We start from the raw sequence: 16,670 nt of genomic DNA on the forward strand, positions 1-16,670 counted from the left end.
TATATTATATTATGTTTTTAATAAATAAAGCCACTATTACTTCAGCTGAAGCCACTGTGTTGATTTTAAACACGTTTTCTTTTTTCGGCTTTATTTACATCACAGAATCACAACAATAGTCTCAGACTGCACAGTGGAGTCTCTCAAGTTAAATTAGCCTGACTGGCCTAATTGATATCCCTTTATCATATTGATTTCTCCAGTTCTTTTCCTTCTTCGCGTCTTTAATCGCTCGTAAGCGCTCGAGCTCATCGGTGCTGTGCCCCTTTAACACGTGCTGCTGATGACGTCACCCAACGTTCAACAAGCAGCACAACAAGGAAGTGCTCCTTCGAGTTCAACCCGTCTGCAGCGCCTCTCCGAGCCAAATGGTTTCCGCTTAGCGCAGGTGAGTTAACAACCTGTAACTCCGTCGTGAAAATATCATTTGCTTATTGTGTCGCCGAAATATATTTTTAAAAAAAGCTTTTGGCGACCGAACTTCCGCCTCTGACTCGACATGGCAGCGGGAGCTGCTGCTTTCACTTTCCAGTCGGGCGAAATGACAGCGCAAACAAGACAGTGTCCGTGAAGTTTAGCTAAACTACGCAGTCAAAAAAAAAAAAAAAAAAAAAAAGCGGCTGTGTTTGTTAAACTGCTCAGGACGAGCCGCGTTTAAACAGCAGCCTGATAGTTTGGTCCTGAAACAGTGGAGGTGATATAAAAGGCCGGACTTCCTGCCAGGTAGCTGTGTTGTTGGGAAGGCCTGACGTAACACGATCTTCCTCAACCTGCTGAGTCGACGTAAAGACACGTCCTAAAAGCACATGTGGAAACGAGTTGCTTTACCTTCAACTGGTTTTGTTTACGGCGTATTTGTTATGGCACGGGGGAGGAAGTACTCACATACGAAGTAAAAGTACCAGTAAAGCAACAAACGAGTACATGTACCGCATGACTCCTACCAAAGTAAAAGTACAGATATATTATCAGCAAAACTATAGCTCAAGTAATAAAGTATAAGTACTGTTTTGGTCCCTCAGACTGATATGTTCTTGTGATTTTTTTTTTTGTGTGTGTGTGTGTGTGTGACACGTATTTGTACTTACAATACATCTATTGTTGATTTCCATTGTTGTCTTAGTTTTGTCTGTTTTTATCTTGTTCATTGCTGCTGATCCTGAGTTGCCAACTTAATTTTGTTGTATTCTTACAATGACAATAAACTGCCTTATGTCCTCTGGATTATTCATAGTAAAGCATTGGTGTGTAGGCAGCACGTTACTGTTGTAGCTGCTGCAGGTGGAGCGAGTTTGAACCACTTTATATCTAGTTTTATATCCAGGGACAGCAGATACTTGTGAGGTGTGGTCAGATGATTACTGGGAGGGGACATAAGGAAAAACAAAGGTCAGCTTCTTCTTTTTTTCTGGGAACGGATACAAACATTGGATCTGGGAAAAGTAATTTAGTTAGTTTTGATGTTCTCTACAGTGGTTTAGTCTACAGGAGGTGGTGCCCAAAAGGACAAAGTCCTATGCTAGTTGGGATACTGATTAAGGAATAATGTGCTGTTTTCCTTTTATTAGAATATCTGATTAATTTATGTTAATTTATAAAATGTCAGGAAATAGCAAAGAGTACCCCGCTGTAATCTCCCAAATCCCCAGTTGACATTTAAATTGCTTGTTTGGTCTGTTTTGGTCAATTGATAGCTGCACAAAACAGAAATAGTAAGCAAATCCTCGTATTTAACAAGCTGGAACAAACAAATGTTGGCACTCTTTGTCTCAAATAATTAGAATTAAAGAAGACTTATTGTCCAGTCTTCGCTACGTTCAGCTTTAACCATCTCCAGAGGCAGAACGCAGCTCCATCCTCTGGTCTCAGGCTGCAGCCGTCACATTTGGTCAGAAATAGTTTGGTTGAACCTGTGTGGTTATTTGTTTTTAGGATGCCTGTTGTAAGCCTGGAGGAGAGGACGGTGGAGGTGTTGGCACTGCCTGACGGCGTGGAGGAAGAGCTGCTGTTTCTGTACTTTGAGAATAAACGGCGCTCTGGAGGAGGCCCGCTTATATCTGTGGAGAAGAAGGACGACCGAGCCCTGCTGGTGTTTGAAGAGTCGGAAGGCAAGTTTTATACATTATACTGTATCTCTTGCAAGTGTGGTCAAATATAATTGTGACTGTATCATTTGAACTTTCATGGTCTTTATCAAGACTTTTTAAGAAAACTCTCAGTTAAAAACTATTCTCTCGGCAGTGACCCGAGATGCCCCGTCACTTTAAACGCTTGTAAACTTAACTCCTCTTTATCTCCAGAAGAACCAAAGCAGAAACAAAGAAATTCGAATTCAAGACAATGAACGTCGACAGCAGTAATTTGCCATTAATATACCGCATGCTAATTCTTCTGTTTCTGCCCCCATCATGTCGACAGCTGCAGCCCGAGTGCTGTCTAAAGGGCACCACGTTCTGCATAATGTGGAGCTGAGTGTGAGAAAGCCTCCCTCAAAGGACCCATGCAGACTGCTGCTGCGCGGGATCAAACCCAACACCTGCGCCGAGATGATAGAGCTGTTCGTGGAGAACTCGATGGGCCTGAATGTGACTGACTACGCCCTCCATCCCTCACTGGGGAGAGATTTCATCCTCATTCATCTCAGCCAGCCCCTCTCTGAAGGTCAACTAAAAGCACATGAATTCTTTCCCTTAGAAGAAGTTAAACTGTTTCATTCACGGTCCCGCATGAGGTGTACAGATAACACTTTTCACAATGTTTTAGGTAAACACAGAAACATGTCCACCATGAATTGCAATAACTTTGGTGAGCTTTTTGTGTCACGCCAACATTATTGGAACTAGATTCTAAATCATTCCCTTTATCAGCCTCGGTGTTTTCTGCTAATTAACATGTGTTGACGCCTCAACATGCTGATATAAGATGGTGAACACCGTAAACGGTATACCTCCTGAATGTTAGCATTGAGCCTATGTGGACGTTCGCAGGCTAATACCAGCGTTTAGATCAAAGCACCACTGTGTCTAAGCGACTGGACACACCTGGATTTAACACCCGACTCCATGCGCATCTCAAGTGACCACTTGTGATCGAATCTGAGGTCCCCACTCTATATGCAAATAAAGTGGTGAATATACAAGCCCGTTAACGCGCACAGAAACTCGAGGAGAGGAGTGGAAGCACCAGGCATTAACAAAACGAGACGTCTTTGCTCACCGGAACCTCATTTTCATCATTGCTGTCGATCAGAAATCTACGTTGTACTTCATGTTTGTAAGTGTCTGTATACTCAAGTTTGTCATTCACAACCTGAACTGTCAGGCTCGACCCAATCACGCCTCAGCTTTTTTAATTCTTCAAACCGGATTGAGAGAGTTGGGCTGTGTTGTTGTGGTAGATACATGAACTGTGTGAAGGGCTTTTCCACAGCTGGGGCTCTAATGTATGTCAGAAATTACAGACCAGGCAAACTAAAGAACAAAAAATTAAACCCAGAGGAGCTCTTGGTCACAGTAGCGTCGCAAAGACAGCTGTTGTTTTTAATCACTAAACAACTGCTTAACTGCCACCAGTTTACAGGGAAATCCTTTCTGCTTTTTGTAAGAGTTCGGCAGAATCACGCAGGATAAAAACAACAAAAAAGAGCAGGTAGAGATCTTCAGGTCTAAAAACCGTTGGAGTGGAGGAAAAACAAACATCCAAAACTAACAAACCTGCTGGAATATGACAGTAAAAAGCAAAAGCTCCGGTTCACAAACACGGTAATCGTGGCACAAAGAGCTGCATTCAATATTTCTATTAATTCAGAGGACGTCGGTTGAGTTGCCCTTCAATGTGGTCCAGGAGCCATTTGTGTTAACGCTGCCAAAAGAACAGGCGCCATGTGTGTCCCAGACCACCTCTGAACATAATCTGAGCAGAGCATATCGTACTTCTCGGTAATCACTTGTGATCGCATCACTCAGGACGCATGTTAATTCCAGGTGTGTTCAGGGCTTAAATACAGCTTCACAGAACTCTGCATTGCTCAGGTTGGCATTTATTTCTATGGCGTTTTTAACAAACGTTTTGGTTTTACAGATTTCCAAAGTCTCAGCACAAATATCTCCAGGAGGACACTCAATGGGGCGAAGGTAACCGTGGAACAGATTGATCAGACGGACTCGGTGTTGGTGGAGAACGTGCACCCCGGTACCACTCCAGACCTGCTCACTTTGTACTTTGAGAGCAAGCGAGGCGGCAGTCAGGAAGTGAAGGAGGTCACCATGCTGTCAGAGGGCACAGCGAAGGTGTCCTTCGCTAACCATGAATGTAAGTTTGCACCGTGCAACCTTTCAAAACTCTTGTTGCTCTTTACAGCTCGTTTAACGAACAAAATGTCCGTACTTCTGTTAACAGCTGTGGACCTTGTCCTGGATCAGCCACACAAACTGGACGGTGCCAACCTCGTAGTGAAGCCCTACTTTGACTTTCTTGAACCTACAGAAAGTTCAACAACGCAAGACTCTGAAATTAAGAGCCAAGATATGAGGGACTCTGAGGATGTGAATGATATTCAGATGTCGACCAGTCCTTCTGTAGTGGACAATTCCAGCACACCCCGTTCCTCTCTGACAGCTTCAGAGCCACCTGCTGCTGACGAAGTGGCAGAAGAAGTGACAGAAGAAGTCATGGACGATGAACCTGAGGAACCACAAACACTCTCGGGTCACATTGCTGTCACTGACCCAGTAAAACAGGCTTTGTTCCAGAGCAGCACCTTTCAACAGGACGTAAAGAGGGTTCACCCAGATTTTACCATCCAAATGAAATATGACGGCGTGCACATTACAGGACCTGACGGGACAGCGGTGGAGCAGCTAAAACGTACCATCTCTGGCTTTTTCGACAACATGGCGGAGACTCATTTCACCCTGGAGCCGGAGAAGGCTCAGTTCCTCGCTAGAAAAGATGTAAAAGAGCGGCTACTGCAAGCCCTGAATCAAAGCGGCTCGTCCGCCGTCTACACCGTATCAGACTCCACTGTTACGGTAACCTCTCTATCGCCGCACTCAACCACCGAGGCATGTAGCTTTTTAACATCCCAAGTGAGTCACTTCAGCATACCGGTGGACTTTGAACTCGAGGCCATACTGTATTGCAGAGAGTGGTCTGACTTCCTTCAGGCGCTGGGCTTCTCCTCGGCGAAGGTTTCAGAACCAGGAGGGAATATTGATGTCGTGACTCTGAAAGGGATGGAGGATGAGAAGCAGGCTGCCATCCTGACGTTTCTCACCTCCCCCATCGAGAGGGAGATGGTCATCTCTATGGAGGCCGGTGTGCTGAAGTACATCCAGAACCACTATCATCAGCTGTTGGCCGACATGGACCAAGTGTCGATTTTCCCGCTGGAGGCTGAAGATGTCTGTGGGTTAAAGGTAAGTAGAAAATATTTGGGGTGTAAATGTCCTATTTTATTCCTTTCTGCTAAATGTTTAGTTTTTGTTGTTGTTGGTTTGTTTGTTTGTTTTTAATTTTAATTTTTTTTATTTTAGAAATTAACAAAACAGAACTTCAGAACTTTAAGAATACAAACACACACACACACACACACACACACACACACCACCAGCTTGACACAATTACATTCAACTCATCAACATCAGGTTGAGCCATCATCAGTTCGGGATCCACCAAGTCTAAGACCGGCTTCCATATCTTAACAAATCCCTCCACATTGTCATGAAGGGTGTAGGTCAGCTTTTTCAGAGGGAGGATTTCCAAAACCCTCTTATACCGGTTGTTCAGAGAAGGAGTGTCTTTAGAAATCCAGAATTTAAGAATAGTGTTTATTGCTATATATAATAGTATTTCAATCAGTTTAGCGTTGTGGCTGCTCCTTGCACTGCTCACTTTAGCTGCCAAAATACATTGAAGAGGTGAAAGCTCCAAGTCATATTCAGTCAAGGAAACCCCTCTCCTCCTTCACTTCTCTCCAAGAACATATGTGTGCATGTACTAACTTCAGAGTTACATTTAGTACATGTGGGAGAACCTAGACCAAGCATGGCCCTCAGCAGTGGTCTACAATGGAGTCAAACTATGAAGTGTGTTTTCTGTTGCTGATGCCCAGGGGACTCGTTTATAAACGCCAGCCCTGATGGCTGTACGTACTAAAACTTTACGTACGCTGGTTTTGACGCACACGTTGGGATGTCTAAAAATAAATGTGACGCGAGAACCGCAAACTCTTGTCTGGCTCTATAACTTGGCAATTTTATCCTGCAAAGCACTAAAACTCGCCAAATACTTCAAAATACAGTTTCCACCTCAGTTTCTGGGACATGTCTGTGAAGTAATCTATGAAAAAACATAATAACGTCCAATCAAGACAGGTAATGGACCGGCGATAGGCACTCTCACTAAATTGCCGTATTGTGCCTCATTTCCCACAGATGAAAGTAGCTTCACTCACTGTGCCAGCTTATATCTTTTGTTGGAGATTTTCGAGCACATCATGGGCTGTACAGTTATCGGGGCATCCATGATGCATAGGAGGCAAGGCGCACAGATCCAGATCCATTACACACAATTCATTTATTTTTATATTGCATGTTATAATGATCCAGTTTGTCATCTCCATTCCAAATCAGCAGTGTAATTTGTGCTACTGACCCAAAATTGTTCCACAAGTAACTTTCACTTGGAAATGATATAAGCAGATCTAAGTTTCACATCTAATATTTCAGCGGCGCTATCTCGCCAACACGTGTGGGCGTGTTGAAGGCGGGGATATGAGGAGGACCTATGTGCGCACGTCTCCACGTGGATTGTGATTTATGAAGGGAACATTGCGTGCAAGTGTGCGTAAACATGGTTTTATATATCTGGGAATTTTTTTGCGTACGCCGTTTTGCTTTTTTGTGCGTATGTACACTTTTAGTATGGATCCTACGCACTGTTTTATACGAGGCCCCGGGTGTTTTCATCTACAGTGGGGCAAAAAAGTATTTAGTCAGCCACCAATTGTGCAAGTTCTCCCACTTAAAAACATGAGAGACGCCTGTAATTTTCATCATAGGTACACTTCAACTATGAGAGACAGAATGGGGGGAAAGAATCCAGGAAATCACATTGTAGGATTTTTAATGAATTAATTGGTAAATTCCTCGGTAAAATAAATATTTGGTCACCTACAAACAAGCAAGATTTCTGGCTCTCACAGACCTGTAACTTCTTCTTTAAGAGGCTCCTCTGTCCTCCACTCGTTACCTGTATTAATGGCACCTGTTTGAACTTGTTATCAGTATAAAAGACACCTGTCCACAACCTCAAACAGTCACACTCCAAACTCCACTATGGCCAAGACCAAAGAGCTGTCAAAGGACACCAGAAACAAAATTGTAGACCTGCACCAGGCTGGGAAGACTGAATCTGCAATAGGTAAGCAGCTTGGTGTGAAGAAATCAACTGTGGGAGCAATTATTAGAAAATGGAAGACATACAAGACCACTGATAATCTCCCTCGATCTGGGGCTCCACGCAAGATCTCACCCCGTGGGGCCAAAATGATCACAAGAACGGTGAACAAAAATCCCAGAACCACACAGGGGGACCTCGTGAATGACCTGCAGAGAGCTGGGACCAAAGTAACAAAGGCTACCATCAGTAACACACTACGCCGCCAGGGACTCAAATCCTGCAGTGCCAGACGTGTCCCCCTGCTTAAGCCAGTACATGTCCAGGCCCGTCTGAAGTTTGCTAGAGAGCATTTGGATGATCCAGAAGAGGATTGGGAGAATGTCAGATGGTCAGATGAAACCAAACTAGAACGTTTTGGTAAAAACTCAACTCGTCGTGTTTGGAGGAGAAAGAATGCCGAGTTGCATCCAAACAACACCATACCTACTGTGAAGCATGGAGGTGGAAACATCATGCTTTGGGGCTGTTTTTCTGCAAGGGGACCAGGACGACTGATCCGTGTAAAGGAAAGAATGAATGGGGCCATGTATCGTGAGATTTTGAGTAAAAACCTCCTTCCATCAGCAAGGGCATTGAAGATGAAACGTGGCTGGGTCTTTCAGCATGACAATGATCCCAAACACACCGCCCGGGCAACGAAGGAGTGGCTTCGTAAGAAGCATTTCAAGGTCCTGGAGTGGCCTAGCCGGTCTCCAGATCTCAACCCCATAGAAAATCTGTGGAGGGAGTTGAAAGTCCGTGTTGCCCAGTGACAGCCCCAAAACATCACTGCTCTAGAGGAGATCTGCATGGAGGAATGGGCCAAAATACCAGCAACAGTGTGTGGAAAGCTTGTGAAGACTTACAGAAAACGTTTGACCTCTGTCATTGCCAACAAAGGGTATAGAACAAAATATTGAGATGAACTTTTGTTATTGACCAAATACTTATTTTCTACCATAATTTGCAAATATATTCTTTAAAAATCAGACAGTGATTTTCAGGAATTGTTTTTCTCATTTTGTCTCTTAGTTTAGGTATACCTACGATGAAAATTACAGGCGTCTCTCATCTTTTTAAGTGGGAGAACTTGCACAATTGGTGGCTGACTAAATACTTTTTTGCCCCACTGTATCTGACACTCCATGTCAGTCTGCAACTGTTTATGGATGTGGTTCAGTGGAATAAATAAGATTTAGACCAAAGCGCTCATAAAAATAATAAATAAATCTTGATGGTATGGGCTGTGTGAGGACTTCTTTCAAAAAGGACATATTTGGACCAGCATATATTTTTTGGTATATGATGTCTTATTTGTCAGTAGCGAAAGAAATGGGGCTGTTGTAAAGAGTATTTACTCTTCAGGCCCTCAAACGACTCCATTTTTCCTCCTTCATCGAGTTTTACAAGCTGGTCCAGACCCTTTTCATTGTGTTTTTTTTTTTATTTAAAAAAAAATTTTACTCCCAAGTTTCATCAGACTGCTTCATCAACATGTGTCATATATTTGTGAATGAACCCAACAGATCCACGGCCACGTCGTTGCTTGCCAAACGGCCGAGGAGGTGCTACAAGGCATTGTGTCCTCCATCTGCACCAGAACCATCACGGTGAACGCTCCGGGCGTGTCCCGCTTTCTCGGTGAAGAGGAGTGCAAGAGCATCTTCAACGAGATGGAGACAAAGTTTCAGGTCTACATCAGCCAGAAGACGGCGCCGTGGCAACCGCTGGCTTACCAGGTAACATAATGATGGAACAAAGTCAACTTTTTTTGTTTTATCTTTTGTGTATTGCTGTGCTTTTGAAGCGCTGATATACAACTTCATTCCTTCACGCTTTCTCTCTGCTGGCCAGTTATACCGGTTGTCATTCATCTTGATGTGCTGTCTACCTTGAGGCCCTATACAGTAAAGCCCGAGGCCGAGTTTACATCCAGCAGGAGCCAGCGCTGGTGTTGCCTGCTGAATGATTCAGCTTCAGTGTGTTTTTCTTTTCTCTCTACTTGCTTTTTTGTCAGTCAGCCGCCACACACACACACACACACACACACACACAAATACATTCCCAAATGTTACAGATGTCATGCATTAGTTTCACAAAAAGTGATGATGGTTTTTCCTGTTTTACACCATTACATACATCAGGGCTGGCCATTTTCCAAAACATACCAAGACATTAAGATTGATGAATTCACTCTCTGACCTTTTTCAGTTAATGCATTTATGTTATGATAATCAAATCTGAAATGTACCTACGGTTAGTTTTTTCTGTCAAATTGATCATTTCTGTGATAACTGATGTACAGCGTGGGGAGTGAGGAGTGTTGAAATGCTTCCCTGTTGGTGAATACAAATTATGGTTGAAAATCATCTGTAATGTTACAAAACAGCAATTTTTTTCATGCAAAAAATGACAAAAATGACTTTTCCATTATGTTCCATCGTGTTATTTTTTGCTTATTTTCGCTCTTGCATTCACTAACAAGCTAGAGATTTAAAAGACACTTTTAGGACACACTGATAATGTTACTTTGTCAAAAAGGCCTCATCACACACAGTTGATTCTCATCCTGACTGAAAGGCATCCAGTAGTTTTCTCTGACAGTGTTTCAAGCCAGTTGAGACACTTTGGGTTAAAACAAATTCTGCCTCCGTTTCAGCAATAACTTTTAATACTACACCAAGAAAACAATGTAATTCTGGCATTTGTTCATATTATTTTCCTTAAAATGAGAATCGACCAGACACTGTCCAGGGTCCTGAAAATAGATATACGTTTAATATTTTGCTGATCGCAAGTAAGAGAGCTCTTACAAGAGAATGGATGGCAACAGAAATTCCCACAGTTGAGGACTCGGTGAATGTGATCCATGATATTTTTGGGATGGAGGAACTAACTTTTGTTCTTGGACTTGAACAAAACTAGTTTGAAAGCCGTTGGAAATCTTGGATTGATCATGTGTCCTCATTTAGAAAACATTTTAACATTTAAAATGGGTCTTTTAGATACTCCTCGGTTCAATGTTCATATTTTTTCTTTTAACTTTATTTTTTATATGTATTATTAACACAGCGTGTACTTTCAAGATCTTTTTACTTTATTCTTACATTTTCACCCCTAAAATGGGAACACCTAAAAATGTTTTCCAAGATATGTTTGTTTTGTTGCAAATAGAAATTTTAATTGTAAAATAAAAACGGAATCAAATAAATTAGCTTTTCCTAACTTCCTAATTGTCAAGTATAAACTGAGCATGCGTGATGAGAATCGTTCTCAAACGGCACTTATTGGGAGTGCTGATATAATCCTTCAATGCACAACGAATCTACAATAAAGTGAAGAATGTTTTCGCATGAAGTTAGAAACATCGTATTAACTTAAAAATGTGAAATAATTCATGTTTTAACACAGCAGAAACCTAAAACCTGTCTTTGTTCTTCCAGGATGTTTTTAAAACTGCATGGAATATGATGTCCCTCAAAAACTTCCAAAAAGTGTCGATGGACAGTTCGCCACAGGAGCTGAAGTCTGATTCAATGCAAACCAATCAGAATGGAGCTTCAGACAAAGGTACAGTTGCATCTTCTTTCTGCACTGGTTTCTCTTATTTCTGTGCAGTTTCAAACCGCCTGTTCACCTCGTTGTAGGCCTTCTGGAAGAGGCAAAGAAAATCGTCTCATCTGTTGATGAGAAAGCGGACGGGGGCGTCTCCGCTTCAGACCAGCCCGACGACTTGGCCGACGTGGACCTGTACACAGCAGACGAACCGAGGAGCCTGACAGGCCAGAACTCTGATGTACCGGTCGTTGAGGACTCTCAGGTCTCGGCTGAAGCAAACACCGCTAGCGGATCACTGCAGCTCAACGATGGAGCTCTGGGACTTTCTAGCAATCTGGAAGAGGAGGCCCAGCTGTCTTTAGCCATCCAGTACTCGATGGAGTCGAGCCATTGGTCCCAGGAGGTGGAGGAGGAGCAGCTACAGAAAGCTCTGGAGTTGTCCAAGAGTATGATCCAACCCGAAGGCTTTTCTAGTGGATCTGACAAGAGTCCAAAGGTGGCTGGAAAGAAGGACGACATTGTTGCCTTACAGGACGCGATCAAGGCAGCCAACACCATCCAGATTGTCGTGTTTGCCGGTTATAGCTGCGACCTGATTCGCGTGGACATCGCCTTCGGTAAGAAGGTCAGCCAGAGACAGACTGAGGAGAAACTGGAGCACAAGAGCTTCAGGAACTTGTCCGAGTACCACAGGCAGTGTCTGGAGATGATCAAGAGGAAGCACGCGGTGGAGATCCAGGTTCAGGGCACCATCATCACCGTGTCTGGGTTTAAGAACTATGTGTACGGAGGCATGCACGATGTGAAGCTGCTGATGGAGGAAATCCCCAATTCTGTGTCTGACCGGGAAGTCCTGAAGACCGTCCAGTGGCTTTATCATGACCCGGTCTCCTCGGACATGAGGCCGTATTGTGCCGACGCTACGGTATTCATTGAGAACGCCTGGAGGAAGAGGCTGAAGAAGGTGGATATCCTGCTGGACAATCAGCCCCACATTCTCAACTTTGAGAAGATGCAAGAATACAACACAGCGTCTGGGAAATCTGTGACGCTCAAAAGGACGTCGCTTGAATTACAGGATGTGAATGAGGATGTACCAGGTAAAGGGAAATTTGTAGAGCTTGATGTTTTCTGCAGAATGATGCTTCGGCATGTGGAGCCATTGAACTGACAAACTGGAAGTCAAAAATATAACTGAAGACAGCATTCTATTTCACAAGGTAATGATAGCTAGCCAACAGGAACTGCGCTTCGGTTTTCATGACATAATCTTTATTTTGAAGTGCCTGGTTTCATTTCGTCTTTTCTCTCGCAGAATTAAACTTTTCTAAATAACCTTAGTCACATATAGTATGTACAGGGATGCTGCAGCAGTTCAGTCTATGGATGATTAACATGACGACCACTGTCTGCTGCAGTTTGATTGTTGAGAGGGTTTATACTCACTAGCTAGCCAGCTACACATTACTCTTGATTACTCCATTAATGTTACAGACACACACTGTGGACCAATCACAGTCCTGGAAATGGATGGACTTGCCATCTTGTTATCATGTTGGCGTGGTGAGGTAAAAATGTGCTGAGGGAAAGATGGGAATAGATCAAAACAAAGGCACCAAAACATTGTCCATGCAAGTATCCGTTTGTTGTTGCATTTGTCAGTGTGTCACAGAAAAACCTCAAACGGGATCTGGTATGCTCATTACCAGGTATGTGTGGGGGAATGTGCTAACGTTGCCAGTAAGGTGTTTCTCTGCTGTTGCTAAACGACGTCATCGTATCTTCCTGCTTCGTCAGTCTGTACTTCAGGGCATGCTGTGCCTCCAGCCATCTTAAGACATCTCTGATGAGCTGATGTCAGCTCGTCAGGAAGTGAGTATTTAGAGCAGTCTGATGCCAGACGACTGACTTTCAAACTTATTTACCACATTATTTGAAACTTTGGACAGTTTTGATATAATCATCCAACACTGTGACTTTATATAGAGGAAATACAGAAATGCATAACTTCCCTAACACTGCTCATTCAAGCTGCAGTCTGGACCAATATAGCATGAAGCAAGAGGAAGACTTCACTCAAAACAACACTGCTGAACGGTTCCAGGAACCTTCAGCCGAAACATGTCAGCTTATCATCCAGGCAGGAAATCTGTCGTTCCTGTGAACTACTCAAAGGTTGCACATCGCACCTGCTATGTTTCCTTTTTCTTTGTTCAGTGCAGTAAACACATTTGACCACATATTCCTCCACATATGGTGGAATTAGTTTTAGGAATTATTTTAACTGATTGATGTATTCAGTTATATTTTTGACCTTCTCTCAGAATGTCTTTTGTCAGTTTTGGGGCTCCGTATTCATGTTGATAAATGATATGACTGATTTAAAAACAAAAATTGAATGCTACTAACTAAATCATTTGTTAACAGAAGAGGAATACTCTTTGCTGTCAAACCTTCCCGAAGTAACCAAAGTGGACGAGGAATCTGATGAATTTCAGGACGTGGTGAAGAGTTTCTACGAGACCATAAAGGAATATCACAGCAAAATCCGAATCATCCAGGTTAAAAAGATGAGACACATATTTACCATCAAATTCTTGTGGTGTTTCTGTAACTACATAATCTCTTCTTTTTCTCTCTCTCTCTCTCTCTCTCTCTCAGGTGGAGAAGCTGATGAATCGACTGCTGTACAATCAGTACAAGTTGAAGAAGGCGAGCGTACTGCAGCGCGCCACGTACCCGGAAGTGGAACGGACGTTGTACCACGGCACGAGCGAGACGAGTGTGAAAGAGATATGCGTTCACGGATTCAACAGAAGCTTCTGTGGAAAGAATGGTAGGTATTTAATGCCACTTTTTCAATTCAGTTTTATTTATATAGTGTCAAATCACAAGACAACAGCTTATTCCAGGGCACTTAACACATCAAGGTCCTTCAACAGAACTTTACAACATTATATAGAGGAACCCAACTATTGCAAAGTGAGCAGATCGGAGGAAGAAAAACCTCCGGGAAAAGGAAGGAAAAACTCCCTTTTAACAGGACGAAACGACTGAGGTGGGGGGAGATCTTCCTCAACCGGTTGGGATGAGGGGAGAGCAGAGAGAGAAAAGAACAGCATGAAGATCCAAAACATGAACTATTGTTGGGGCCGACAGTCACAGACGAGAGACATGCAGCTCCAGGAATATCGGCAAAATAAAGCACAGAAACTACGCAAGCGAGGGGAACTGTATGGAGAGACAACAGACAATAAGTTCATGAGATGTGATGGTGCCATTTAAGTGCATAGAGAGTGAACGATAGAGAAGAAAGGAGCTCAGTGCATCATGGGAAGTCCTCCGGCAGCCAGGGCCTGTAACAGCATAACTGCAGGATGGTTCAGGGCCACCTGAGCAGCTCTAACTATGAGCTTTATCAAAAAGGAAAGTTTTGAGTCGAACCTTAAAGCCAGAGAGGAAGCAAACTGGGAGCTCTGGGAAACACAAGCAAGCAAGAATAGAGCGCTCTGTGTGGATGGGTTTTACCGAATTCATCTCATCTATTTCTATTTCTGGTCTGTTTCTAAAGTTTTGTTTTTTCCACACAGCCACCGTCTACGGCCAGGGGGTGTATTTCGCTGTCAACTCTGCTCTGTCCGTCCAGGATCAATATTCACCCCCGAACGCAGACGGATACAAGTTTGTTATCGTGTCGAAGGTTCTGACGGGAGACTACACCAAAGGCTGCCATTCAATGAAGACGGCCCCGCTGAAGGAGACCGGCGATATTCCCCTCAGATACGACAGCGTGACCGATGACATCACCAAGCCGTCGATGTTCGTCATCTTCAACGACACACAAGCTTTTCCAGAGTATCTCGTCACATGCCAGAGAATCTACCGCTGAGGGAATAGATCGTACGATAAGTTAAGATTTGAAGAAAAGACTTTTATGTTTTTATATTTCTATCTAGATTTTAAAAGTGCGTTTCATTTGTAAAGGGCTAAAATGTGAAAGTGCACAGTGTGATCAATCATGATATGTCGAAGTACAGTTTACTTACTGATGACTTTCTAAACTTTCAGTTCTTCAGATTAGTCCAGTTTGAAATGAAATCAAACAGCTGAACCCATAAAGTTAACTTTGATTAAGACCTACAGTGTGAGTTTGTCTCTTCTGTCAGTCAGTTATATCGTCATGACGAGTCATCACCTCAACCACGGCTTATTTCATCACTCCTGTTGCAGCTTTAAAATGCCGAATAGTTCAACTGAAAGGGGTCACGACCTTCGTGAAAGGACTTGTTTCTCAATCAGAATCGGATCCATTTGGTCAGATAAAATTTGGAAAGCGTTCAGTTGAATTATTTTATCCATATCCAAGTTAGCTAAATCGGAAATTAGCAGGCTCAGTTGGTGGAAGTCTCTTGATTCGCTTGCTCCACCCATTGAGCATGCCCAGTGTGTATTTATCCGGCCAGTGCGGGAATATCTCACCGGACACCAGGTTTAAAAACTTAGTTTACTGTCAAATACACAGAGATTCATACAGCAGTGATAGGTTTTATCATTATTGTGTGAACTCGTTTAGCAAGAACTTGAGAGTAACAGACATTCTTTATATGTAAAAGTCTCACACTGTAACTTTAAGTAACTATAAACATGCTGTTTCAGCACAATACAGCTCATCGTCTTTATATTTGAGTGGCTCAGCATATATTGCATGATATTTCACTTTGACACTTGTTGCCATTGCTCATACGGTCCAATAATTATTGTTCTTGCCTAAATTTGCAAGCATCAAGACAAAATATGTTTTATGTACGATTTAAAAATCCATCCGAATTAATAGACCGCACATTTAAAAGTACTTTCTTTTCTTTAAAATAAGTGATTGTATTATTGTAACCTTACCATACAGTTTTTATTTGTAATTATTCAGCCTGCTGACATGGCTGCATTCACACACTGCTACTGCTGTCCGAACTGCTTTCACCAGTCAGAGTGTAATGTAAACAAACCAGGTCTGATATGACCACTATATATTTATTTTCACTTTTTAGTTCAGGTATTTGGATTTCCTTTAAAGTAACTCTGCCGTGTCCAGATTCTGCAGGTTTTTCTGTCGGCCATGCAAGAAGGATTCCCAAATGTACTTAATTAACCTAATAAGAAAAGCAGCAGTCCCAAAAATAGTCCAAATGATCCTTTATTCACAATGCAGCTAATTGTATTCTTTTAAGTTTTAAGATGCATCATCTGTGCTAAATTTTACACTTGCAGTCTGGCACAACCATCACAACTGATGTGCACTTTTTCTTTTCATGTTATGTTTTAGTAAAATAAAATAATCTGAGTTTAAGCTTTGTGTATCATAAAACATGCAATGGTTTCCAGTGAAGCAAGGAGGATTGGTGCAGAGTTTGTGAGCATTATGATTGAATCACTGTGCATATTTTCATTGTTTAAGTGCTCCGATTTGATTTCATCACAAATACTACAAAACACTATTATTTCTTTGCATTGTTTTTTTTTTGTTTTTTTTACAAAAAGTGAGAGATCATTATCATTTGTAAGAAAAATAAAGCTTAAAATGAAAAATCATAAGTAATTCCTTTGGATTTTTTTTTTTTTTTTTGGATGAGCAATTGGTAAGCAACATTTTTATCCAGGGGTCATCACCTATTTTC

At 42.4% G+C, this 16,670-nt stretch overlaps 1 protein-coding gene across 1 annotated transcript; it reads left to right on the forward strand.

The window, feature by feature from the left end:
- The first annotated feature begins 293 nt into the window (after nucleotides 1-293).
- On the forward strand, nucleotides 294-16,524 carry parp10 (poly(ADP-ribose) polymerase family member 10). The gene is made up of 11 exons (XM_069703404.1): nucleotides 294-388; nucleotides 1,933-2,108; nucleotides 2,419-2,661; nucleotides 4,081-4,311; nucleotides 4,399-5,417; nucleotides 8,967-9,179; nucleotides 10,884-11,010; nucleotides 11,088-12,098; nucleotides 13,426-13,559; nucleotides 13,660-13,834; nucleotides 14,589-16,524. Exons 2-11 carry the CDS (start codon nucleotides 1,934-1,936, stop codon nucleotides 14,885-14,887), a joined length of 3,627 nt encoding a protein of 1,208 aa, XP_069559505.1. The 5' UTR covers nucleotides 294-388; nucleotide 1,933; the 3' UTR covers nucleotides 14,888-16,524.
- The last annotated feature ends 146 nt before the right edge of the window (nucleotides 16,525-16,670 follow it).

The sequence above is a fragment of the Brachyistius frenatus genome, unplaced genomic scaffold (genome assembly GCF_029030835.1).
Source record: "Brachyistius frenatus isolate BFR_SWC_R1_liver_20210118 unplaced genomic scaffold, ASM2903083v1 Contig_46, whole genome shotgun sequence".
NCBI lineage: Eukaryota > Metazoa > Chordata > Actinopteri > Embiotocidae > Brachyistius > Brachyistius frenatus.